This window comes from Cyanistes caeruleus, chromosome 3, assembly GCF_971803275.1.
Source record: "Cyanistes caeruleus chromosome 3, bCyaCae1.hap1.1, whole genome shotgun sequence".
Classification (NCBI taxonomy): Eukaryota; Metazoa; Chordata; class Aves; order Passeriformes; family Paridae; genus Cyanistes; species Cyanistes caeruleus.
This window is the reverse complement of record NC_141703.1, coordinates 39,510,107-39,537,888: the sequence shown is the minus strand read 5'-3', so window position 1 is coordinate 39,537,888 and position 27,782 is coordinate 39,510,107. Positions and strand designations below refer to the sequence as shown.

General features: G+C 34.5%; 1 protein-coding gene across 12 annotated transcripts in view; it reads right to left on the bottom strand.

Moving 5' to 3' along the window:
* Positions 1 to 27,782, bottom strand: part of DOCK9 (dedicator of cytokinesis 9) — a 110,974-nt gene that overhangs the window by 13,228 nt on the left and 69,964 nt on the right. For 6 of the 12 annotated variants that reach the window (XM_086880821.1, XM_086880830.1, XM_023947812.2 and 3 more), the window contains 23 exons: positions 27,221 to 27,307; positions 26,523 to 26,612; positions 25,132 to 25,247; positions 24,928 to 24,997; positions 24,664 to 24,789; positions 24,459 to 24,530; positions 22,079 to 22,225; positions 21,310 to 21,393; positions 20,589 to 20,700; positions 18,043 to 18,221; positions 17,138 to 17,254; positions 16,328 to 16,448; positions 15,689 to 15,822; positions 12,436 to 12,550; positions 11,489 to 11,555; positions 10,012 to 10,059; positions 8,136 to 8,272; positions 5,236 to 5,351; positions 3,409 to 3,546; positions 2,930 to 3,112; positions 2,193 to 2,306; positions 1,837 to 2,052; positions 40 to 97 (listed from right to left, as the gene is read on the bottom strand). In XM_086880821.1, the coding sequence (XP_086736947.1) occupies positions 40 to 97; positions 1,837 to 2,052; positions 2,193 to 2,306; positions 2,930 to 3,112; positions 3,409 to 3,546; positions 5,236 to 5,351; positions 8,136 to 8,272; positions 10,012 to 10,059; positions 11,489 to 11,555; positions 12,436 to 12,550; positions 15,689 to 15,822; positions 16,328 to 16,448; positions 17,138 to 17,254; positions 18,043 to 18,221; positions 20,589 to 20,700; positions 21,310 to 21,393; positions 22,079 to 22,225; positions 24,459 to 24,530; positions 24,664 to 24,789; positions 24,928 to 24,997; positions 25,132 to 25,247; positions 26,523 to 26,612; positions 27,221 to 27,307 (2,647 nt within the window). Of the gene's footprint in view, positions 1 to 39; positions 98 to 1,836; positions 2,053 to 2,192; positions 2,307 to 2,929; positions 3,113 to 3,408; positions 3,547 to 5,235; positions 5,352 to 7,552; positions 7,597 to 8,135; positions 8,273 to 10,011; positions 10,060 to 11,488; positions 11,556 to 12,435; positions 12,551 to 15,688; positions 15,823 to 16,327; positions 16,449 to 17,137; positions 17,255 to 18,042; positions 18,222 to 20,588; positions 20,701 to 21,309; positions 21,394 to 22,078; positions 22,226 to 24,458; positions 24,531 to 24,663; positions 24,790 to 24,927; positions 24,998 to 25,131; positions 25,248 to 26,522; positions 26,613 to 27,220; positions 27,308 to 27,782 lie in introns of all 12 variants that reach the window. The other 6 variants (XM_086880824.1, XM_086880822.1, XM_086880823.1 and 3 more) reach the window with 2 other exon arrangements.

Genomic DNA, 27,782 nt, shown 5'->3' with positions numbered 1-27,782 from the left:
TATATTTGAATACATTAAAATAAGATTTTGAAATCATACCTTTTCGTGTGAGATATTCTGCAACCAGTGCTGCTACATGGACATAGCACATTGCTGCCTAAAACAGAAACAGTAGCAATCTTTTAAAAAACAATTAAAATGGGACCATTAAAAACAAGGTATATAAGGAGAGCAACAGTACAAGACAATTTCTTCGGTTTTCCTTTTTTTCTGCTTTGCAGGAGATATTCTATGACTACTGTAAGAATTCTTCACCTCATCTGTGTAAAACAGTAATTTTGCAAGTGCACTCACTCCTTCTAAATCAGAGCACTGAGTGGCACGGACAGCAATTCACAATCTAAGAGTGATTTGGGTCACAAATCACATGGTGGGAACATCATGCTGTAATATAAACAAGCAAATCTCTTTTTCTGGGGGGAGGTATTTTAAGTGTTAAGCTATTAATGATTCTACTCAACATTTGGTAGCCCTTCTGCTAACCTGTTTTGTCTGGTTTCTGGCTCCAGACCAAGAAAAATGCTGAAGAAACTGGTGACATGCCATTTGAAAGCAGCAATAGAGATCTGACCTATGAATGGAATCTGAAGGAATTTGGTTGGTGCAGTTTGGAAAAGAGAAAAAAAAGGAAATGAGATTAAAAAAAAAAAGAGAGTAATTTTTAGATATCTGAGTTTTTTACTGGATTTGACAATGACCACTTTTCTCCACCAAAAAAAAGAGAACCAAAAAAAGAGAAGATTTGATATTCTTGTTTTATTAAAAAGGCTTAGGCTTTCAGCATAGTATTACTCTAACTGTAACTATCAGCTGGACACTTAAATAGGGAGACTGCAGAACCTCAAACAATGGAGGTGGACCAAAAAGGTAAGAATTTACCAAAAATTTTAATTCATACTTTGCATTGACTCGAACTTGATGATTTGCAGACCTCCCCATCTAGCTGCACAGTCAAAGATTCTAAGATTTTAATAAAAAAAAAAAAAAATTTTAGTCCTGAAAAGGACTTAGATAGCTGATGCTGTTCAGTTCAAAAGACAAGCTAATAAGAGAGTAATGTGTATTGTAGCCTTCCGTGCTGCTACCATGTAGAAGAAGAGAATTCTAGTACTAAGAATTGAGTTAGGAAGATAGCACCTCCTATTTTCTTGGAGATCTTTACTTGCTTGCATGATGCTCATTTTAACAGATGTTTATGAAATGCAATGATTTCATACAAAGCAACTTACTTTCAGATGGAAAAGCCTTCCAGAAAGAGACAAAATTAATCTGTATCCAGCTAAAATGTTAATATTTCATTAAGACATATAACAATCCCCACAACCAAATCTCCTTTTTGCTAGAACTGAGTATTTTAAGAGCACAGTAAAATCAGAAAGCTTTCTTTTTTTCAAACAACACAAAAAAATATTTATAAGTTTTAAAAACATTAGGAGTTGTTTTTATTAAGTAATTTGGAATAAAATCAAGCTAATTCTGCAAAGGCAACTGGAGAGGAATTCAAGGAGTGGCTTTAAGGGTTTAAGCAAGTAATAACAAAGATATTTTTAAGAAAAAGGCCTCTCTTCCATGGCTTGCATTGTGCATTCCATTCTTAGCAGTGTGTCAGCTATAGCAGTTAAACATGTTCCTTACATTAATAACCAGAAATTACTTACAGATGTACTTGGGTAGAAACTTATCAGCTATTGAAACCAATCTGGTAATTCAAAGATTATTAAAAATATTTATTATGTTACATGCTAACAACTACATATAGTTCATTCCCTTTCTATAAAGGTAAGCTTATGCTTATGACAGAGCTAAAACTAATTTGATTTTTTTTTTTCCTCTTACCTCTGAAAGATCTCCATTTTTAACATGGATCCTTGCCATGCTGTCTAACCACGTTTTCCTCAGTTCAGGTGTACTCGCGTAAGACTTTGCCAAGCTGTACTGGAGGTCTACAAGCATTTCTGGATCATTCTCATGTTCCTTCATCTGAGCCGTAGCCATCAGTACTGTACGGATCCGTTTGGTTAAATCCTTAACGTCAGAAGGGAATGTAGTGTGCTAAAACATGGGAAAGTCAGGTTAGTTACTATGATTCCCTAGTCCCTGCACAACAAAATGATAAAACATAACTGGAAAAGGCGCTATGAAAGAGTCTTCAAGCATCCTTCTACGGTATGGAAATAAGAATAAAAACAGACCTTAATAATTCTGTCGTTATTGGCACAATTGTTGATGATGGAAAGAGACTGCTGAAATCTAGTTCCTCCAATTCCAACCACATCAGCAATTAACTGGCTTACTGAAATAATAACCTTGACAGAAACAAATATCTATTGTTAGTGCATATTTCATGAAATACCCTTGAGATGTACCTATGAAGCAATTACAAAAGAAGTTTTGCTCTTTTTAATTGAAAAATTATTATTCTAAATAAAATAATGTTTAGGGTTTTTTTTCCCAGTTACTTGTTCAATAACATAGACAAGATAAAAAAGCCTTGTGTAAATTCAAGACACATAACTGACTGCTAGGTGAACTAGCCATTCCCAGCTTTGTCAGGATACACAGTTTCTAGTTATTTGTTTTATTTTAGACTATTATGTGCATGCTGCTGCATTCTTTTCCTTCTTCAGATGCAACCATCTGAAGGAGGAACCAAAAGGGTGCACCATTTAACAAACAAAATAACATCTACAAAACAGAATGTTTGCACTGACAAATAAAATGCATTTCCTACAAAACACAGGGTCATACTACTGTTTCTAAGTATTTCCTTGTACTGAATATATTTTTATGGGAATCTTCTTACTCTTAGCACCAGCCTTGCTTGAACCCCAAGTAAATTCTTTAATATCTTTATCTGACAGGGCTTAGCATATTGTATGCAACTGTGTATATACATTATTAAAAAAACAACAAAAAAAGATGTACTAACTTGCAGATGTGTTCGAACAAATGACTTCTTCCCTGTGTAGTCAAAATTATTTCTCATCAAAAAGTACAGTAACTGTGAAGCTTCATTACGAATTGAACTCAGCTTGGAATTACAGTACTTCAGAATTTCATAGCACAGTGCAGAACACATATCAGCTCTACCTTCATAAAATGTGGAAGGAAACTGAAGAAAAAGAATGAAACAAAGAATTTATTCATTAAAACTAGTCAGATCTTGATAAAATAAGCATATCAGGGAAAACACAAATATATATATGCTCAAACTGTAGAAAAAAAAGAGCTAAGAATAGCTCATGACACAAAATTATTTTTACAACAAATCAAAGGACAAGCATTCCACACTGCTGAGATCGATCAGTCCTTATTCATCAATTTTATTTTGGGGTCTTAGTTCTTAAATATATTGTTAACTGAAAAACTGGACAAGTACTTGAAGATGAATTTTTTTTAACTTCTTACCTTGTAAATAAGTGCCCTTAAAGCACTGAATACATTTTTCAATGCTGTTTCAGACTGATTCTTTTGAAGGAAGCAGAGGTATACATCAAATACTTTCTTCATCAGTGGATTATGTCCATGATCAGTCAGTAGCTGATTCTTTAAAACAATAGCAAGAATTTAGGAGTTTTGTACAGCAATACATGTAAACTACTCTAAGAATATATACAGATCATCAAAAAGCAGGACATTTAAAAAATATAACCTCTGTGGCACTAACAAGATGTTTAATAACACAGACATACTTGAATTCTAATGAGGTATTTCTAACACTTCACTAATTTTGCTTATAAAGGAAGTGTTGCCTTCTGAATAGACTTATAGAACACAACTGTTTTTATCAGTGGTTAATTAACTCCATTACTATTAATAGCTTTTTGAGGGGCACACTCAAATTATTAACAGACTTTGCTTACACTGGCTTTAGCAGCTCAGACAGGGGAATTTTCTCATAGCAGCATCTCCTACAAGGTGATTCTACAAGGTCTTGCCCCTTCTGCAAGCTCAGCTTTGTGCACTCTGCTCTTTTCATTACAGTACAAGGCCCCCAAAGCAGTGGAAGAGGGTGGCTTCAGACTGGACATGAGGGGGATATTTTCTACGGTGAGGGTGCTGAGGGACAGGCTGCCCTGGGAAGGAGAGGATGCTCACTTCCTTGGAAAGTTATTTCAAGGCCAGGCTGGATGGGGCTTTGAGCAACCTGGCCTCATGGAATTTGTCTCTGTCCATGCAGAAAGGTTGAACTAGAAGATCTCTGGAAGTCCCTTACTACCCAAAACATCACATGACTCTGATTTTATGTATTTTAGTGCAGTTTATTGAATAGAAGCTCCTGATTCTGAATCTCCTAACAGTTTTGTTTGGATCTTTGAGACTATTCTGGCATACTCTTTATCAATATACAGCACATAGATAACCTTGAAGGATTGTCATTCCAAGCATGATGGGTTAATAATTAAAGGATGAGTGTTAATTCCTCTTTACACCTTTATAGCTAGGTATCTTAATTTTCAGTTCTGTCACCAGGTCTGTGGACAGAACTGGCTCTAAACTCTATTAATTAAATTACCAGAAAAAGAATTTAATTGTAAATAAGGTCATGTTTTCTTAACTAGGTTAAAATAATGCACTAAATTTGAATCTTCAAGCAAGAATCTGGATATGCTGCCCTAATAAAATGAAAAGCTAGAGTTGTCATCTTTCTTTTTTATGGCTTCGATTTTAAAGTCTGGAAAACCTCAGAAAAACAGCCAAGAGGGGTAAGTAAGTGAGTATGCTATATAAAGATTCCACAGGAGAGCTACAGCAACTGATACAACTAAAAGAAGCCTTATTAGTGGACAAATGGAAAAAAGTTACACAAGAGGAACACACAAAGCACTATTAAGGAGTGCATTACTATAATAAGTAGCCAAGCTCATATGAAAGTCTGAGAGTGTCCAATTATGGTTCTGCCATAGATCTTTCACCTCACATGGCCATTAAAAGCCACTTTCACCACTAATATTAGGTAGACACTAAAGCTTCTAGAACAATTTTTAAGTTAGACTGAGGAAGGAGCTTTTCCCATAGATTACTGCTGGTGTATGATGTGCAGCTGAAGCCAAAGCATTTTGCTGTGAGATATTATCAGTATTACATGGAAATAATAAAATACAGTGCTAGAGAAGCTAAAAATAGTAATGCTATTTAACAAGACTATAAAAATGCAATTTAAAAAACAGTTTTAAAAATTACTTCTTCTCAAAGATACTTATGGAAAAAGTTAACACCAAGTCATGAACAAACCTTAAAAGCCATTGTGAATAATGACAGCGTGTCCAGAATTGTAATGCAAACTTCAGTGGCAACATTTGCTTCAAGTAAAGACTGGTGAAGGACATCTGCATCTGAATGGCCATAGCCTACAGAAATTCCAAATGAAGTGTAAGTGCTGGATACACTCATTTAAATGTTCCTTATTTCCAAAAGACTTGCTGAACTAGGAAAAGATTAACAAGTAAAAAGCCTGACAGAAGTTAGTACTCAATACAGGAAAATATGCATTTAAATAGTTTCAAATACGGTCAGATAATTATTCATAACATAATTTGCACAGGATCATAAAATATATTAAGTAAGAATTTCAACAACAGAAGCATTAAATAGGAGTTAAAAAATCTGTGATATTTCATACATATGTACATGTTTACACACATGCATATATATATATATATATATAAAGCTACACAGTTATATATATATGTGTATATATTGGTAAGTACTGCAGTAGGATGAAGTTACAGATGAAAATATGTAATTCTGGAATTTAGTGATGTTACAATGGTCTCGAAGTTAATCACAAGTCAACCAGGATAAAAATACAAAATAGTAAGAGTTGAAGGAATACAATCCTGCAGTTTAACACCCGTAAGTAAATGAATTCTGCTCTTGTAGCAATCCAATGCAATGCCTCCATATTTAATAAAACATTCTATCACTTCTAGCTCCATAGTGTATTTTAATAATTTTAAAAACATATCCTGCTTCAGCACTGATAATAATGTGTCACTTATGTTCCCTCACTGGTCATTAAGCACGAGATTGACAAACATGACTGGATTGCTTTATAAAAATTTGGTCTGGATTATGTTTATATGTTAGATTTACAGACAACTTAGCATCACTAAATCAATGACAAGGATGACAAACTTGCTGAGATGAAGTAAAGAACAGAAGAAATTCCATACTCTTCTATAATGACACCTGGCCACTTCTTTCTGCACTTTCTTGCTTCCCTGGCTGAACTATGCATGAATACCCATAACTACCAGTTCCTTTAGATTTATACATTCTTTCTTTAAGCACAAAACTAGAGTGAAATTTCTCAGAGATTAAAGGTATCACTTATACCAGTATTTCACTTCTCTTTCTAGCTTAGGTGGTTAGAAAGGGAGAAAATAAGTTTATAATTTACTAATAGACATCTGCCCAAAGAATCTTGATTTTAGAAACAAGTAAAGCAACTATTTCCACCAGACACTTCCTTTCTTTATGTATCTCACACAAAATATTTACAAAACTATTCAAGCTCTGAATGCTACTTTAGATACATGATAGAGGCAGACTGACACATAAACAAAATTGGAAGTTAACAACAACAAGATCAAAGATATAAAAATCAATTTCACACTTGATGTGGTTTATACAACATGTTTTCAATTTGTAAAACCTTGGTAAATACAATGTGTAATATCCTGATATTTATTAACTGTCCATTAAAAAAACACCTATTGTCAGTTTAGACAAAGTTATCTCAATAAAACACCTTCCTTCATAATTTCCTTCAGTTGGAAAAGAACAGAAAGTTTATTTTAACATATGCATGCATTTTTTAAAATCTTTCAGCTCACTGTTTCCTAAAATATCAGTAAACATTGCCAATTTCTGAAGGCATGAAATCTCTGCACAGGGACATGTTATGATTCTCAGAGGTTTTTTTTGTAAACCACTCTTTATCTTCAAAGTATTAAACTGTATCAAATGTGTAGCCACATTATGTAAAGGCTTTCTCTTGTGTATCAACAACGACGTAGAAATTATGGTGATACACCACTAGGAGACTGATTGCAAGGGAAAAAAAAGTAATTTCCACAGACATACCTGTCTGATATTTTAAAAGCAAGCAATCGCATTTCAACAGATGTGAGAATGCATTTATGAATTGAGAGGTTTTGTGCTTTTTCACTTTTACACAAGACTGTGATAAGTCTTGTGCAATTAGGCTAAGTTTTGCTTTATATTACAGAAAAAGAGCTAAAAGATTTTAAGGGACAGTTAGATATGCTTTGAGAAATCAAAGAATGAACAAAGTGAAAATACAGTTAACTCAAATAATTGTTTTTCTGTACATAAATCTTTTCAGTACCAGTGCTGTATTTTACTGAATTAGTCAACCAGTTTCATTGTTTTTTGAAGCTGAAAATTGAAAAATGGTGCTTTAGAATACTTTACATACAGTATATTGCAATTTAGAAGCAGAATGTTTAAAAAGATAGGCCACAAGCAGATTTAGTTTTCAATACAGCAGTCTATACAAGCTGACTTCAACCTGATTAAATCTTACCATTGTCTACAGAAATTCCAAGAATACTTGATATTTTTCTCACACTGAAAACAGAAAAATCACTTCATTATTGGACGCTTTTTTACTTCCAGACAAACTAAATAATGGGCTCACAATCTTTGTAGAAATTCTAAGAAACTTATTTCTCCTTAGGGGATGTCAAAACATGGAGATACGGTCAGAATACATATACTTAATTTTAGACTAGTAATTTATAATACCATGTAGGAGAAACAAATTGAAGCTTAATAAAACAAATAGAAAAAAAAATACATTTTGTAACCGCGTGCAGCACAAGTGTGAGGCATACGTAGCTAAAAGAAAATATTAAAATATAGTTTTAGGATACTGTTAACCTTTTAGGTTTGTTTTAGGATGTAGTTAACCATACTCCATGTTGTGGCATCAGCCAGCAGTGATTGTTCTATCACAAAGCAGAGAACAGACCATCGACTGCTTCCAGCTATTCGTTTGACCTGGAACAGTAAAAGTCACTGGGATGCACTGGTGTGGCTCTGGGACCTGTCTGTGGTGTTGTGGTACTGGTTGAGGATGACAGATGTTACCATGTCATGAGACTTACTGTGGTTAAAAGTGAGAGAGTTATCCAGGCTGCTCAGCTGCTGCAATCTGGCATGCATCATTCCTGTTCTGTTACGGGAAACAGGCAATGTCTGAGATTTTCGATCATGAACTATGGATCCTAACCCCTCCTGGTTCCTGCAAGATGGGTGAAATGGGATAGAAGCAAAAGTTAGACATGTCAAACTGCAGCAAGACAGGAAGTGCTGTTAGTTAAGCACAAGAAGTTTTATAGAAAGAATTGTAATGCAATCTATTCACTGTTTTCTTTATAAAACAAAAATAGGTAGCTTAAAAAAAAGCATCACAGCAAAGTCTTTCTTAAAACCTCAAAGCATGAAAGCAAAAGCACACAAGCAGCCACTCTTGAAGTGCTAAATTTACTTCAGGGCTTTTGAAAAAAAAAAAATTTGAAAACATAAATATTCTGAAAATATTCAGAACCCAAAACTCTATTTTGATTGCATAAATTTTAGCAAAAAAGTTAGGACACACAGCAGTAAAATTAGTAAGCACACATGCAACAGGAGAGTAGGAATTTACTGAGATAGTATCATATACTTCTTACCCAAGCAGGAAGGGAGAAGAGCCATAGACTTTGTTAAATTTGCAGCAATTAAATGAAGAAAACAGAGAAGTGATCTGTGTTAGCAATCAGAACAGGCTAACTTCCTACTGTGTACCACCACCAGAGCTGAAAAATGAAAACCAGTGCTCGAACTGCAGAATTCCCTGTTCCCTTTCATTCTCTGCGATTTGTGTATTTTAAGAGTGCGTGCATTGATTGTGATATACTTCAGTGTAGTGACAATGTGAAAGACATGAAAGTTACATTCACTGGGAAAATTCACAACACCAGATGCTTTCAATAGCTCAACATTTTAAACATTAACATGCAGCACACAGACCAGGTGATCAGTAAATGAGAAGGAAGTGTGGTAGTGTCCTCTACAAGCTAGTCAAACAAAGCAGTTGGAAGAATTTTTACAAAAAGTCTGAAAATTATAGACTCCTGTAAATCCAGAGTTTGATGTACATTTGAACACAAAGATTACAATCAAAATCTCAAGAAAGCCAGATTTATTTTTGAGTTTTTTAGGTTATGTGAACTTTTTTTCTGCCCCCCAGAAAAATCTCAAAGGAGATAGTCAAGTTCGTTGAAGAGGATTCACATAATCTAAATGAAAACAAAAAATACCTAACATTATAGTTAGAATGCATTACCATCCAAAGTCAGCAACAGCTTTCTCACTGAGTTCAAAAGCGCCAGTATTTTACCCAAACCAGTTTAATTATAACAGTATTACCACGTCAATCACAGTGTAAGGCCTAAAGAAGTTGCTATATTTTACTCCATTAAAAACCATTTTGCATTAAAAAAATTAATGCAAAGATATTAAAATAAATTAATACAAGTTTTTGACTCCCACATATTTTCTTCAGACTTAAAATTTAAAAACAGCAGCATTGGAATGTTCACTACTCACCTTCAAGTAAAAACACTATACATACAAAATTTCTAAAACATTTCAATTTACATGGTTTTATGGCCAACTGAATAAGCAAAACATCATAAAAGTTCTTTCCCAAACACATTATTTCAAGGAATAAATGTTGTAAGAGATAGCAATTAAGGGGTGGATTTTAAAGTCGTCATTGACAAACAGCTCACAGTTCATTTGTAAACAAATACCAGACTTCCAGACAGGATACACAATAGTTAATATGGTAACCAGTTACTTACTCCAAAATCTTACGCATCATTTCACAATAATTCTTCTACTTGTGCAATTTATTTGTTATAGAGGTTCAAGGTGTGTCTTACACAGAGTAATTATTAGAGAACAAGACAGTAAAATTTAAATTCCACACAGTACCTGGCTATGTATCGTTTTCCCATGTACTGGAACTGATGTAAGCACACCCTGCAGAGAACACAAGTCAAAGAAGCCACACTTAAAAAAAACCTCTTCTAGATTTACCTTGGCTGGAGTTACTCAACAGTTATTGTTAACTTTAAACTCTTACATCATAAAAATTATTTCTCCCAGCCTTAAAATTCCCTTCCAGACCCCAAGCCAAGGAAGGTAAACGTCTCACAGCCACAGTTATTTACAAATGGGCAACAAGCCAGGGTAACTAACATGGAAGAGGGAAGTAAAGAGATAACCAGACATTGCCTATTTACACAATTTTTGTAAATTATGTGTAAGCATTCAAAATAAGGGTAAAACATTTCCTTCCCTCCACCCCAGCCTAAATTCAGTTTCCAACTGACTTTTTTTGTTTTGCTGGGTTTTATTTAAGGTCTCCAGATTCTAGGAGAGCAACAGGGTTTCTGAAAGAATTATTTTCAAAAGGAAACATTCTTTTATTACAAGATGATGACAAAGACAAATTAACAACAAAACAATTTCATTAAAAAATTAATCTATATTACTGATAAGTGCACAACACTAATGACTAATTAAGTAGAAGTCATATTTTCAAATCAAGAGAAGTGGTGTGAGTGAAGGCTGTAATACTCATATTTTACTCTTTTCACAACGTATTTATTGCAACAATACAGAAACAACTTAACAGCCCTTTTTCCTCCATTAAGGAGGAAATTTCCTCTAAAAGTTGTTCTTTCAAGTGTAAAGCCAAAATGAAAGCCAGTTTTCAGGCTCTGTCTTCCATGTGACAGCTGAGAGTGAGAGAAGAGGCTGCCTTAATGCCTCTTCAACTCAGCTCCATTTTTTATTGAGACCTTGAATAGCTTAGCTGTCTCCAACCTGCTAAGTCAGAATGATGTTTACCTTCCCCAAACTTGTCATTCTGAGCACAAAATAACCTCAATTCCCCTTTCTGATATCTTCTTGTCTTTTAGATTCTAAGTTTTTCAGATGGAGCGTAAGCTGATGGTAAAACAGTGGACTCATCATGTATCTACTCCCTTAGACAATAGCAGAGGACACATGAGCAATGCTAGGAGCATGGCTCTGAAGTTATGCAATTGCATCAGTTTCGCTATGCAACCATATATTTCCTATTTAACAGCTGATGCTAAAAGATGCACTTTAATGCAGAAAGGTATCAAGACAATTGGTTCCTCTTCCAAGAGCACTGCAACACTCTGAGCACTACTTGTTCAAGAACTCCCTGAGATCCCTTCTGTATAGCGTGATTCCAGAAACTATCATGGAATTGGACAGACATACAATAGTGGACATCAAGTTAAGGACTCCTGAACAGATCCTATTTTAGAAAAAGCCCACAACCATAAAAAACATTTACACATGCTGATATTCACTCATATGTTGTTAATGGAACAGCCAAAGATACAGCTGCATGACAAGCATAACAAAAACTTACTCTGTAATCGTGAAAAAGTCCATGAGTTCAGATTTTGTAGCCTTGTTCCAATATGTAAACAACGCATCTAGGAAAATGAATAGTAATTTAAAAGATAACAATTAATATTTGAAGTTTTCCTTAAAGCTCATTATACAAATGCACATATAAATTCTCCAAATGAGTTTCTGCAATGTGATGTTAATTAATTGTCCCATAATATTCCCATCCAATTTCATATTTTACATAGTAATAATTGTGTAGCCTGTAATACCTACAGCCCTGTAACAATGTAAGACTTCAGAATATTTCAGACTGCTAGTCCTATAACCTCCTTCTTTACAGATTGGTCCCAAAATTTATTTTTTTTTAAATTAAAATTTATTATTTTTTTCCTTGATTACAGGCAGGGATGATTCCAAAATGTATGATCCTAACAAACAAATAAGATGTGCTATTCACACTGTATTTCTGTACCACTGTCATCTTCCCCAGGATAACATGACCCTTTCAAAAATTCAATGGATCATCTCACAGACATCCCAGGAGAATGAAGAAGTACTAACAGTCCCATATACCAGAAATAGAAATACATACAGCAATCAAATGATTTGGCTCCCTGTAATACAGCAAGTTCTGTAGAATGGAGGAATGAACTAGCCCAAGGCACTTCTACAGAGCAATGAATTACTCTTCACCTCTGTTTTCCAAGCCAAACTGTACAATCACACACAAATATTCACTTTCTTAAAATGTCCTCTAGTTGACCTTGCACTTTGAATAAATAATGAGTACTTCATCCTTACAAGGTTTCCATCAGAGTTTGAGTGCTCACACATATTTGAAAAATGCAGTAAATCATGGTACTTACACCTAAAATATTCTGCTGATTTTGAAAACTTATTGAAATAACAGGCATAAATCCAGCAGATACTTTGAACTTATAAAAAGCAGGAGGAATTACCTACCATCTGACATGCTTCTTAAAATATGAAGGAAACACATGAGCAGACTTTTGATCTCTGCTTGGTCAAGTTTGTCATATCGAACAACAGAACTTCCTAAAGTGCTGCTCTGTTGGTTCTGAAAAGCAAACAGATGTATTGTGGCTGAAGAGTTCTTAAACTGATAACAAACTATATTGTTTTCAACTGCTTTAGTAATTCCTGCAACATAAAAGGAATCTCAGAATGGAGACAGAAATGTTTCATGTAGAGACAGGTCACTAAAACACACAAAGTATACCAAATTAAGTCTCTTTGCTCTGCTTGTTTTTAATTCCTTCTAGGTACAATTTTTTTTCCCCTTAAGAACAAAAAGAAAAGTTACCTAAGAGTGCTTATTAAACAAATTAATTATACCTAGGTACTCACATTGCAGAAATCAAGCCTGACCTTTCTGCTTAGATTGAATACTTGAAAACCAAATGCTACTGTTAGGTGGTAAATATATGTCCTTTGCTTTTCAAGACACTTTATGCTGAACTGTAGACAGAACTGCCTCTAAAAAATTTGTTCCATTTAAAGATCTCAGGCAAAATTCAAAGAACCTCAAGAAAAACATACATGAAGAGCAATAAACTTGCGCTTGCCATCCCCTCCTCCCCCAACATATAAACCCAAATAAAAGCAAAACCCTCTCCCTGTTTAATTTTTTAATGTAAATCCTACACTTGTGGGAAGTTTATCAGCAACCCACAATACCATCATCCGTGCAAAAAGAAAAAAAAACTCTACAATTAATCTTGCAAGATATATATCACCAAAAAAAACAGAAAAAAAAAAGTTTTAAAAATATATAAACTGATCTTTGGGCGAAGACTTGTAAAAGAATAATTTCCACACAGTCAGGTGTTACAAAATACTCAGTTTGAGGCTTTTATAGATATCCTGTATAAACTTTTTCAAGTTTCAAGTACAAATTATGCCCTTTATAGTGCCCCATTCTCACATCCAATATGCCACTTATGCAAATGGGAAATGAACCAGACATTTAGTAAGTTTTCTTACTAAAGTCATTGGTCTGGTACAATTGATCTGTACAACTCTAGCTATAAAAAATTTACAAATTCAAAGGTAGACTCAAGGCAGAAAAGCATTTGGGTTCACAAACTAAGCAGGAAGTGACATTAGAACAACCCATCCTGGAATGGTTCTAACTGAAAGCAGGAGACATGCTAACCATGAAGGAACATTTCACAGCAATCACAACCATTGACTGCTGAGCCCCTTTTATGCATTCTGTTGCATTAAATTCCTTTCCTAAAATAATCTGAGTAAATCTGATACCAATAAATGTATAAATCATTCAATACTAGTCATTGAATAGATGCACAGTGAAACTGAATGTGAAACTGTGATGAACAGCAGCCAGAAGTTATTGTAATTTAGGAGGTGGACATCTCTGATTATTATAAGCCTGATTATTGCAGATTCTAAAGACCTCAAACACTGTTTATCTTTGAAATACCTCTGGTGAACAAGGAGGTGCTACTTTACAACTTTTTGGGTGCTATAACAGAGCAATCAATGGGTGACAGAGCAGAAACAGAATTTGTGTTTCCTACACTTCTAGAAACTGCCCAGAGCACTAGATAATATTCCCACTAAGACTGTTGAACATACACATAGATAAAATAGGAATACTACTACTAATAGCTACTCAGAAACTTAGTTTAAAATCACATTGATAATCTATAAAGTATGCATATTTAAATATACTTCCAGTCTATTCTGATTCTACAAGCATAATGCTACAGATTATTCTGAAAGAAAATTAGAACAAAAACATGGCTCTTGACTATAATGATATTAAGCAATGAGCAAAAACTTGGAGATAACATGCACTGAACAACTAATCTACTAAAAAGAAAGTTCAGAAAGCAACAGATAAGAAGCCAGGATTAAATATTATTTGGGGAAAATATCAACAGCATGCAAAACATAAATCCTGTGTTACCTAAATTGGCAGACCAGAGTAGAATTTTCAAAGGATGTTGACTCCTTTGAAAACCCTTTTACTTGGTGAAAACACTACACATTAGTAATTAGCAACATGACAACTAAGTAATAGATGACAGCATTGCCATTTAGCAACAGTGTATACCAAGATATTGCTTTATTACCTTGGTCAATACCAAAGAGGAACTTTCAGCTCTATCAAAGACCCCAAGACTCAAATTCTGCAGTTATTTAAACCAATTGGATTTTTAATATTTAAACTAGATCATGTGCCTGTACTCCAGGTTGGACACTTGAACATATTTTACATGGTCAAATCACATCTATTGGGTTTGAGATTCAACTGTTGCAAAGAATTGGCAAAACTACTGACCACACACTTCACTCAGAAGCTTAACTATACCAAGCACAAAAACCAGATACTTCTTGTAACTGAAGAGAGAAAGTAGTATGCAAAATTTTCTCTGGCAAAGCTGGGATTGTCAGAAGTGAAAAATCCATAGTAACACGGTTTTTCTTTGGAGGGTGATAATTTTCTTCTTCTTCTCCATTTGGGCGCAAAGCATGAGCAGAGTGCCTTCTGAGAAGCTTCTCTCTCTGCCACACGAAGGCATGTCAGAGTCAAGGGGAAAAGGTTAACATGTTGTGACTTGCACAGCCAGAGCTAAGAAAATGAAACATGATCAGTATTGACCAAACTCTAGAAAGACAGGACTGAATACCTCATAGCTACTGCAGCCAGAGCTCATAATTTGTAACAGCTTTAAAGTGAAATGGTTTAGAAAAGTCAAATGAAATCAGAAGAAATCACCCAGAGGAAGCACAACTGTTTTTTTCAACATTAAGTATATTGAGCATAGAAAGGGATGGAGTGATGGTCTCCACAAAATCAAAGAAGCTGTTATAACCAGAATTCAATCCTCTCAAGCAAACTTCAATACACTTAATCTAGTGCCTTTCTCTAGCAAAGGAAACAACAACTGCTTGCTTTTGTCTCTACACTGAAAATCTATTTGCTAATAGATTGCATTCTTTGTGAAATTCTGTTGCATTCTTTGTGAAACAGCTCAGTAAAGACAATGCAAAAGTAGTTCACAAGATAATTATTCTGCAAAAGTTTTATATAAAATACTGCTTTGAAGTTATTCTAGAAAGTTCATTAACAATGGAGATCAGAGAAGTTAACTTCTTTGAGACTTAGGATGAAATTTTAGAACCATTAGGTTTTATCTTGGTTTGTTTCTTGGGATTGTTTTTTTACCTTGTCAAGGGAATTGCTCTTGTCACTGTGTCTTTCTGGGAGACTGTTTCCTGAGTCTGTGCTTATAAGAGAGCCTCTAGAGTCAGCATTCCTCACACTATTAATATTTGGAGTTGATGTGGTGTATGGGGAAGCTAAAAAAAAACAAAAACCACAACACCAAAGAACATAAAAATCTCAAACAATACACACGTCACTCCATAGTTCAGTCAGATTTTTTAAATCACCATATATTTTTTAAGAAGGCAAATAATTAATTCCATTTAGTTATTTTTAATGAAGACAAACTTATTCTAGAATTTCAGCAAAGTGTACGTGTAAGCACATACATGCAGACTTATGTACAATTATGTACATAATAATGTACATGCATAAAAAAACATATGTAGCAATACATACACACTTCCATGAAGAAGCATGTCTATTTAATAAAAAAAATCCCAGAACCTTTCCCATTTTTTATATCTTAACTATCACCTTTGACAGGGAAAAAAAGCAGCCCTGCTCCAGAAAATGGCTCTAGTTTCAAAAACAAGAGCAAACCCCAAAGGATCCCAAAAGACAGATTTCATGTACAGACTAAAAAAATAAAACAGTTCCTTTTTAATTATTTCATTCTACTTCTTTTTAAGTACTTACCAATGCCAGAGATAACACCAAATAGATCTTTAGGAAGATTGTTATCCAGTGTGTTTCCTGATTTTTGTGGTGTTACTAACTGACTTGCAGTCGGCAAAATCTGTGCATCATCCTTTGTGCTCTGTTTGGAAAAGAGAGCAAAATGTGATTATTTTCCTACATTATGGACTTACTGACTATGACATATCTTCTAGAGGAATATTTCTTAATTATTTCTTCCTTAAATTTTAATTTCTATTAAATATGCTCAAAAGAACGGAGGTGTTCACATATTTGCACAAGCTTGGGATATCCCAAAACTTAAGATATCTCAGGAAACATGGAAGAAATTAGTATGAAATTGAATTTTAAACACTATAAAAGAGATATTTCAAAAAGACTCACATTATTTTTATTTCAAATATTTATCTCGTTGGAAGTGTTTGTGAGTTTTTTTTTCTTAATACTAAATGGAACACAACGAGATAAGGACAAAAGTAAACTACATGAAGAATTATATTTTAGATTCAATAACTGTGAACAACCATATATACCCTTCACAAATCACATTTTAATTAATTCTCCTGTAGCCCTCTTGCAGTACATCTCTTTCAAAATCACACTCCTTTAGGGTTAAGTTCTCTAATTTCTAAAAAATTAACAATCCTTTTGTGGTCCATTTGTTTCAGTGTTGGACTAAGTTGAAAAATTGCAGGATTCTGAAGTTTATGAAGTTCCTTCCTTGCCAGAAGTATGAAGTGTTTCTTGTACATGATACCAATAAATTATAATAAGAACAATTCAGAACACCAAACAGAAACTGTCACTCACATTGCTGGAAGGGTTAACAGGAAATGGAGACACATCTTTCACATTGATCCGCTGAACATTTTCTATGAGCAGGCCAAAGAGTGGCAAATACATAGTGGCTATTCTTGCTTGATGGCCCTAAATAGAGTTTAACAGTTCATTAAAAAATTAGTTTTAATTTTCAATCACCAACTAGTTTTAACCTATTCACTCACTCCTAAATTACAAAAAAAAAGAGCACTTAATAAATATTTGCCAAGCCAGAGCTCACATTCATAAATTCATAAGTGGTGAAAGCAGTGATCATCACTGTATTTCATTCTAATTTACAGAAGATCAGCAAATTTTATTTACTGTCTGAATAAAATGCAGAAAAACTCCAAAACTAATGACATTTCAGCTAAGACTAACCAAGTAAAGTAATACTATGTTAGCTTGATGAATCAATCATACTTTTCATTACAAATTTTTTGGCTTCTCCACAGCACTGCTAATGTTAAAAAGAGTCAGAAAATTAAAAATCACTCAAAATTTTCCACCATGACTTTTAGTTTTGTTATACCCATTTCATAAATAATAGATGATGGAAGGACAGCTGTAAAGTATTAAGAGCTAATATTTAATGAAATGAAGAGCTTAAAACACATTTGTAAAAAATCTGACTACCTTCGGCACAGCAGTGAGAGTACACTGTGCTAAAATGCAAACCCCACATATAATTATATTAAAAGGTGGTCTGTCATTTCATTTGGCAAAAAGATGGAATTTACAGATTGATTTTGACAAAATTTTCACCACAGTTTGAGCAGAAATAATTTTTCTTTGCTGAAAACTAACACGGGTTTCTTCTATGAAAGAAAAAACTTTCTGTATGTGTGCACACCTAATCTTTATTATTTTGTATTATAGCATAGCAATAGACTTACCCTGGTAGCGTATCTATCATCAAAAGAATGCTTTATCATCAAATTCTTGAGCACACTAATGGCAATCTGCCGCACATCTCTGAACTCTTGTAAGGCATTGCCCACCTCCCTCAGAAGCAGTCCAACCAAAAAGTGATTTTTACAGAATTCATCAGTTAATGAATAGTCCAGCTGAAGGTCTGAAAGTAAAATCAATTTATCAACTTAAGGCTGAAGAAAAACCCAGCACACATCAGACACAGCAAAGTCAATCTGCTCCCTCTTCAAAGTACTTCTTGTCTAATAAAAGAATCCAGTTCATTTTTGTATTGAATTTTTGACATCTTAAGAGAAACTTCAGCTTCAAGGGCTCTAATAAACTGAATTTATCAGAACAGCTGTTTACAGCTGAAGTGTCCAAGAGTTTCTCATGTTCACTGTCATTGCTCAATACAGTAATTAAAAATCAGATGCTAATCTCAAAGCACTTTCGTTTCCCAAAGAACTCTCTCAGTAGGTTAATCACTTAAGTCAGAAAGAAGCATATGTGAGATGGCACAGCCATTATACAGACATTCTACCAGTGTTCTTGCAACTCACTTAAGAGCCAGCCACACCACCTAAGGTATCTTTTGCCTGACACAGCAAAACAGAGCCAGAAACATTTCTGATAAAGGTCTTCTTTCCTGGCTGAACTCCCAGTTCCCAGGGAGCATTTTATACTCTTCTTTATTGTGCAATCAGAAACACTGTCTTCTCTGGTTTTGCTATTTTTTAAGCTTCGCTAAGCCAGCAGCTCATAGTCTCTTTTCTATGAAAATATTTATGCAGTGTTATTATCCAAGACACTCCCGAAGGCTGAAAAAGCCAAAGACAGAAAGGAGCACAAAGTGGCTGTTCAGCTTGTGGTCTCAAATCTTGCTTTATCTTGCTCTACCTCCATGAAAGTGCTAATTAGTGATACTCAACTTTACTAACTAGCAGAGTCTACAATATAAATATTTCAGAGATAAAAAAAGCCTATTCTACAAAAATATGTTAGGCAGGTTTACTGATTCCTTGTAAAAGCACCTTCCTTGTCTCTGTTTAGTGATTTCTGCTGTAGTAGTTCACTGCCTGGAAGAAATTAATGTGTCTTCACAGCCATAGAAGCAATAGCTAAAATATGACTTGTTTTGGCACCAGACTGGATGTACCAGGAACCCAGCTGGGCTACACAGGGCTTACATGACTGAACTCCTAAACACACCAAAAAAAATAACAAAAAAAAAAGAAGCACAAAGTGGAAGTGAGAACAATCTACAAAAGAGGAATATAGAAGTATTCAGGGAGAGTGCCAGGAAGGCTATAGCTCAGCTACATCTAAAACTGGTAATGGACATCAATAACAACAAGAAGAGCTTTTACCACCACATTAGCATTAAACCCCTGAATAAGGAAAACATGGGATATTTGCTAACTGGGGACTGTGATTTAGAGACCGTGGGTTGTGTAATGCTGATGTACTCCATAACTTTGTTTCTTTGTTACTTTGCTGACATGATTCCAGGCCTTAGCAGTCCAGAGACTATCTTCAAGAAAGACAATTAGTACCAGTGGATAAGGATCAGGTCAGGGATCTCCTGAAAGACCTCCAGTTATGCAAATCCACCAGATGAGAGGCTGAGTTAACTGATACCATTGGATGATTGCTCACTATCACCTTTGTTAAGCCATGGTGAAGTCATTTTTCACCAAGTGAAGGAGAAGAGTGTGACTGGGAATGGCCAAAATAAATTTACCCAGGGTAAATCATGCTTTAAGACTGGACTGCTTTAAGGGGAGAACAGCAGATGTTGACATGGTCATTGTATCCAAGCTGTGACATTTCAGTCTAAGTGAGGAGACACCCAAATGTGAAAAATAACTATGTGGATCACTGGGCTCAAAAGCTGGGAGGTTAATGGTTTGTACCCTACTTGGAGACAACTGCAAGAGAAGCTTCCCAAGGACTATCCTACTTAATACAACCTTATCAACAACCTGAAAGGGGAGAAACAGTACACCCTCAATGAAGCTTGCAGATAGTTCATCTGCAGTTCATTTGCTCAAAGGGCAGAGCTGCATTTCAGAAGAATCTAGATTCGACAGAAGTGGCCATCAAATTCCATAAGGAACAATGCAAAATTCTGCACCTGGGATGGATGGACTTCCTGCAATGGCACCAGCTGTGGAAGGACTAGTGCTTCTAGAGAAAGGAAGGCCTGACATGATCGAAACAGAAAACTGGGCTACAGACATACACCTTGAAGTCCCTTTAAACCTAAATATATGAAATACGAAAACTGAAATATAAACCTGAATATATTTATATGAAAAAAAGTTTACTGTGTCTTTCTTTGGAAAGATTACTCTGCTACGTAAGCACTTCCTTTAACTTTCAAAGAAAGGATTGAAACTTTAGACTTCTATTTAACAATTTCAAGCTTTCCATCATCTCACAGACCTGAAGTTACACAGTGTACACACCTAATAATAAAAAGATGACATACAAGAAATATGCCATACGCTACTTTGGAAGAATTTACCTTGGTATCTCTGAACTCTGCCTTTTCCAAATGGCATCGGTAGATTCAAAGGTATATAGTGCTCATGATTACAGACTACACGAAGAAATTCAAATTTGAATTCAAAAAGAGCCTGCAAAAAGAAAGTATAAATTAAACAACTGATGCAGTGATTTGAATAACATATTAAAAACAAATTTCTAACACAATAGAGTGATTCATTTCAGTCTTGCACTAAGTTGGATATAGACCTGTCAAAGTTACCCATGTCAGCACAAAATAAATCCAGAATAACTCATACTTAACAACTGATCCAATTTACTCTTCCCATTGTTCAAAGTTTACAACCCTATTATGTAAGAAAAGTTTGGACACATAGCAGAAATTCTTTGGGCATCTGATACATGCTTTCCCCACTCTAGTAAGTGTAGATGAAGATTTTCAATATCAACTCTTCCAATTTCAGACTTCTTGCACTCATGTTTAAAATTTCTGCCTAGTGTTGCACCCCCACACACCAGCACTTCTGTGATTCACACACTCTAGGGTGGCAAAATTGCACCTGAAGATGGGAATCAAAATAGCAAACAATGGTCTGATGGGAAAAAACAATGCTCTAGGCACAGAGCAGGGTCTTCTAATGTAACTGGGAAAAGGTCTGAAGACTTAATGCAGGACTTTATCCCCCATGTATCAAAAAGAGACAACATTTAAAAATAGCTTGTTTAAAAACACTGAGTACCTTCGGATCTCCTGGGGCAAAGCAGCTCATGTAGTTATTGATTTGCTTGAAAACAAAGCCTCTGTCCATAAAAGTGAAACACCTCTGGGGAGAACAAGTAAAACCAAGATAGAATTGATTTACTACTGTCTTGGAATTCAGTAATTATATTTCTGTATTTAATAGGTTTATTTTCTGAACACATTATTGACATTTCAGTTTGAGTACAAAAAACAATAAAACAAGCAAACTAAATGTATGTGTACATATATGAATACCAAATTTTCCCTTAAGAGTGCTCATCTTAAATCACACATAAAAAACAGTTTGAAAAGAACTCTATCTTGACAGAAATATCATGCCACTAGAAGTTTTATTTATCACTTAATTCCCATCGTTTTTTGTCCCTTGTAAATATTATTGGCTGAAAAATGAAAGACACTAAAAATCTTTCTACATAAAATGCATGCAAATAAAGCACTAGTGAAAACTTCTGCAGGATTTAAAGGCAACCCAGATGATATTTTTAAAGAAAAAAAAAAAGAAGAAAAAATCTAAATACATTTTGAATAAAATATAAATTAATTTCTAAAATCTGAATGGATGCTGTATTAATTACAGAAGATGCAAATTATACTTCAATGCATTTTAACATGGACATAAAATTATATTTAAAAGGCTTTATGCATATTCAGCTTTATATGAGTTAGCTTTAAGGTTCCATAAAATCCATACAGAAGCAATATTATTGAAAGAATAATCACAGAGTCCAAATCTCTTGTGTACCTACTTTTATAAAGGCAGCCAGGCTATGGTTTGCATTTTTTGAGGCCTCTGGATTGTCTCTGTACTTCTGAGTGATGTGTGGCATTAGCATATTAACAACTGTTTCCACTGCATGATGAAAGGAGGCGGAAAATCTCTGGTTTCTCAACAGCTAGAAATTAATTCAGATGCAATATTAAATACAGTTTATAACACTAGAATATATCAGAAAATTTATTTTAGATAATACATAGATAACCTCACAGGGAGAGAGGAAATAGTTCTGAATTTCATCCATTTCTAGACTGAAGGGGAGAAGGATCATTTGTTTAAAAGCAAATATTATAAAATGCACTAGCTTCTAGTACTGAAATTCAAGCAAGGCAGTCTTTGATGACATAAACCACATGTATAAAAGCTTCTAAGTATAATGCATTAATATTTTTATATACTGCAATATACACAAGCTTAAGAATAAGAGGGAGTCTTTTAATTTTACCCATCTTCCTCTCCTAAGCAGACAACAGCTGGTTTACATATACTAACTACATTATCAGACAGCCCTTTCTGTCTTGAAAAAAACCCTAATTTTTTGCTGTTCTGTAACTATCTTGGTAATAACTGCTTTCACCATTGAGGAAATTATCATCCGTGCTTTTCTTTCTCTTACTCCTCAGCAACTTCAAAATCTCAGCTCTTCTGGCATCAGAATCTTACTCTCTGTGTTTTCAAGTCTCCACAATCAGAACTCTTTTCTCTTACTTTTTGGTAGTTTGCCAATTAACTTAAAATATTTCCTCTTCATTCATAATTTCTTTCTTTCCACTCACCACCTATATTATCTTCATCAATGAATTTGTGCACTCTGACAATTTGGTCAGTAAGTGCTCTTCAGCTCTTTGGCACTGCAGAGTCTCTTTTATTTCTCTGCATCTTACATCCTTTACTAAAGATTCTGTCTTTTGTGTGAAGAGAATTAATGACATGAGGCTGATGACATCAGAAATTGTTTCAACTGTATGGTCATCATGTCTTTTCTTTTTGAAAACTGAAACCAAAACATTCATGTGGTCTAAGTACTTTTATTTAAATAGTTTTTTGAACTACAGTAAATGCAACATTCCTAGACAGAACAAGTCATTGTCAAGGCCCCTCATATATCAATGATTGAGTAATTTGCTTCCTTTGTGTTTCAATTGTGGTCCAAAACCTCCAGCTCTAGTTTTAAAAACATTAAAGAATAGACAGTAAGGCTGAAAAAGATCTCTTTATAAATATAAACAGTATTGATGCATGAAATAGCAAATAAGAACTAGAGATTGTTGGTGTCCTACTAGAGTATGCCAGTGTCCTACAATGCCCTTGTAGCTCAGTCTTTGTTGGGCTGTAATTAACATAATTCTTGCTATAGAAATAATTTTGCACATAGAAATGCATCTTTTCAGCAGATACCATAAGCAGGAAATATCTGAGTGCATGTTGCATTTATTACATTATCTAGTAAGGCAGAAAAAATCTAGCTAAATAGATTATATTTAAGGGGCCTGTAAATCAAGAAGCAATGTTCAGGGGTGAGAATACTTGCAAACAGTAGTAAATTCTGCTCCTCTGTCTCACATTACAGAGAAGGTGGCAATTAGGTTAGATGAACTGGGACACAAACTGTACTGATCATACCACATCATATTAAGTGTAGAACTATAAAGCTTTTTTCCTGATCATTGTACAACTATTTTTTCCCTCTTCCAGTTATATTCTAAATACACAGTGAAAATAGCGATAACAACATCACAACAACCTGGTATGTTACTCAGCTGAGTTGTATACTTGAAACTTTCAAGACTTGTTACAACCCAAAAGTAAATAAACTAAAAAGTTGTCACCAAAGCAAAAAACACTGCTTACAGGCTAAGCTTGTAGAAAAATGCATTTCTGAAGTTTCAGCATTCTCCTTCCAAGGCAGGAAATAACACAAAATTAAATATTGATATTTCTTACTGCATACAGAAGACTGCAAATTTCATGACTCACTGTTCTCAGGGTCATTTAATATCACAGCCACAGTACTGCTCAGGAAAAAGCCCACATTTTTTTGGATAGTGCTTACATCAAAGTCCACAGTGTTATCTACTGCTCCCATCTTCTTTGTACCACAAGAATTACAAATTCCTAATGGAGAGTTTGATCGTTTACACAGACTGCTCTACTATATGGATTTTTAAGGTTTCTATTCTTTTATATTATAGTTGAATCCCACCATGTATTTTTTTCTAGCTAATATTTCAACTGATTTTCCTGCTGCCTCTCTCTCCCTTTCTTTCTAATATGCAATAAGAAACGTGACTGGAGAAAGAAGAGACCATATGAATCTTCCTTTGAATATTTTTTTGCAGCAGTTGACATACCTTCACTTTAGAGTTTTCTATCAAATGTTGAGCCATTGACTTTATCAGAACTTCAAAGAAAAACCATGAATACTGTAGAGAAAAGAAAGCATTCAGTAAGATTGCCACATGCATTCAACAACTATTTCAACGCACTTAGTTCCTGTACTTCAATTATGACTAGATAAGAGCACACAGTAAAATGTACAGTTCAACACTTACTTACCTTAAGCAGCTTGTTGCTTGTAAGAAAGTCAGCAGATGGCTTTAAAATTGTTGTCATTGACTTTGTCAGCTCTTCATGTACTGTCTTATACTCAGAAGCAACATAGGGCTCTGCTTTATATGCATACTTAGGAAGAAAAAATAGAATTAAATATGAAATTATGGCACAATATGAAAGAACTGAAATTAAAGAGATGCAACTAATTTAAATATATTCTTTCTTAGGGAAATAAAAAAAGAAAATATTCAATTTACTTTTACCTACCTTCACATAAGATCTCAGGTAGCTATCCAAGCCTTCTTCATGACACTGAGCAACAATATGGATAATAACCCTAAACAGAAGTCAGAAAGCAAGTAAACCTATAAAGAAAACTGTGATTGCAAGAGCAAAAATGCTACTCAGTTTCAGATTTATGTGATAACCCAGTCATCACATAGACTCTATGAAGCACTTAAAATTCTTTACCTTGTCACATTGACTGCAACTTCCTCTTGAGTTGCTCTGGTGAGAACTCTGAACAACTGGTTTAGAACAGTTGGCAGGAAAGCTATCATCACATGGCCTTCCATAGCATGAAGGCTCTAAAAGAGAGTAGTAATACTGTCATTTCTGTGAATCAACAGCATTTAAATCACAAATTCTGAAACTATAAAATTTATTTCAAGTCTTTTTCCTAAAATACAAGCTGTTTGCACCATTTGGTGTTTATTACCAAAAATATGGCACAGAAAGCAATTGAGGATATTTTCTAATATAAATGTTTAGTAAATGTTTTCTACAGAAAGGTAAATTAGGGATACAAATTAGGTGTTATTAACAGCATTTTAGAAGTATTTATCTGTACTTTTCCATTGACATGCCCTCTAGGTAATGATTCAGTGAAAAGTCTGTCCATGTGCCCAACAGCACACTGAGACTGACATTGGTATATTTTGGTATTTCATCCACCAATGCAGACATTTAGCAAACAGAAGTTCCACAAAAACATGCAGATTTCTTACCTGTGCTAAGTGCAATACTACTTATACTAGTTACTGCTAAACAATAAACTAGCAACCGTGTCAAAACCCAGGATGAACTAGAATCCGTAACTGCTTAATGGAAATTGCAGACAGTAAATTATTAATGAAAATTTCTTCCTGATATGCCTTTGCATTCCATCACATGCAAAAGATCCTACAGACATAACCACCCTAACAGAAAATGCAGTGTATGAAATTCATCCTACAGAGTATTTTGCCACAAAATTCCCTGGAATTAAAGAGAATTTGACAAAAGGAATGTATTTTCTGAAAGTGCACGCAGACAACAAATGTCAAACATTTTAATTTAATTTAGCTGTTAAGCAACTGTCTTGTCTCTGTTAGCCTTCACACCCATGCTATTCAGGAGACAAAATGGTCTTTCTTCCTATGTGATCTGTGTCAGAAAAATTTAAAGTGAAAACCATGCACTCTATTGATCTAATCCTGAAAGAGAACTGAAGACTTGACAATGACTTTCTAAGCAAAATCGTAGAAAAATCAAGAGCCGTGACTTCTCATAATATCCATACACAGTTCAATTTGATTATTTTGACAAACTAAGCCATTAGTATTTTGAAATTACCACTCATAAGGCTGACCAATACTGTCTCATTATTTCTTTGTGGTTTCCTCTTACATTGCAATTGTAAATTTATTTAGAGCAGAAAGTATCTTTGTGGGTTTTTTCCACAGCGCATTCCATTAATACGAGTCACAGTCACAGTACTAATTATCACATTGAAAAATGGGACCTATAAAATGTCTGATGCTCCAAGGTTTTGAAAATGCATAAATGAATTATGTAATCTGTTATTCACTGCCATTTTGTACCTTAAGATATTTTACAAGATCAGTTCCTAGTGCACGAGCTCCAGACTCTGTTTTCTGACAGTACTGAAAAAAATTATGCAAGTGCTGGTCCTGTCAAAGACAAAAAGAACAACAAATTAAACAATATCTAACATTACCATCTATAATCCATTAAAAATATTTACATGTATAAATACATATCTTTGTCCATAGATTCAATTTTCTAAAATAACAGTTGAAGTGCACTATTCTGAAGACTTATTAAATCTTATTTTTTAAAATGAAATTTCAAGTGTTTTTTGAATACCTATTATAGAAAATGCCACCTATATTTGCTTCCTATTGGCATGCAGAAAATAGCATACTTAATTATCCCAACCAGTCATAATATGTTTTATATGAACAGGTCTAACAGGACTCAATGCTTTGCAGACATGCCAGTGAACAGCTTTTAGACAGCTATGACCTCTCATCTAACTGGAAAATTCAGACTGGAATGGACGACAGGTGACAAAAGGCTCATGTTTTTAATAGCTTCCATTTAAGATCTTCTGTTTTTCACATCTGATGTAAAAGAAAGAGACCATGAGAAAAGCCCAAAGAGACAGAACAGGGATGAATATACTGAGTTTAAGAATCTTCCCATACATTGTATATGCATACTATAAACATACAAAATTCCTAAAAAGTTTTCTAATTAAATTTGTTTTATAACTCACCTGTGTGTACACAGTTGACACCAGATGAGTGGATATTTTCAACAGTTGTTTGCCTCCATCAACCCATTTAATTTCAGGACCAGAATGCTGCACACACACAGGAGGTGGAAAAGTAAAATAATTTAGCAGTAAATTAAAGTAAAGCAGTTAACAGTACCATTAACACTTCTTTCAAAAAGAAAAAAACATGTTGAAGAAATGCAGTGTGCAATGAATAAAGTCATAAAAAAAGCAAAATTATGCAGGCAATATTTCCAAAAGCATTTATGAAGCTTAAAATGTTTTTTACAAGTCCCACAGTAGTTTCCTTGATGGCTAACAAAATTGATTCTTTGTGAGTCCCAGATTTTGTGCTTCCCCTACAACTCTGCAAAGAAACTTCTGACTAGAAAGAAATATTTAGTTGTTTTCTCAGAAAAATAACACAAGGATTTCCACAGATACTCACAAGGTTTAAAAATTAACGCCTGTCACTGATAGGTACCAGCCAGACCTTCCTTCTCATCCCATTTCCAAAGAACTGAGAATGAGAATGCTGACCCTGACAGCCAGTTAGGGAAAG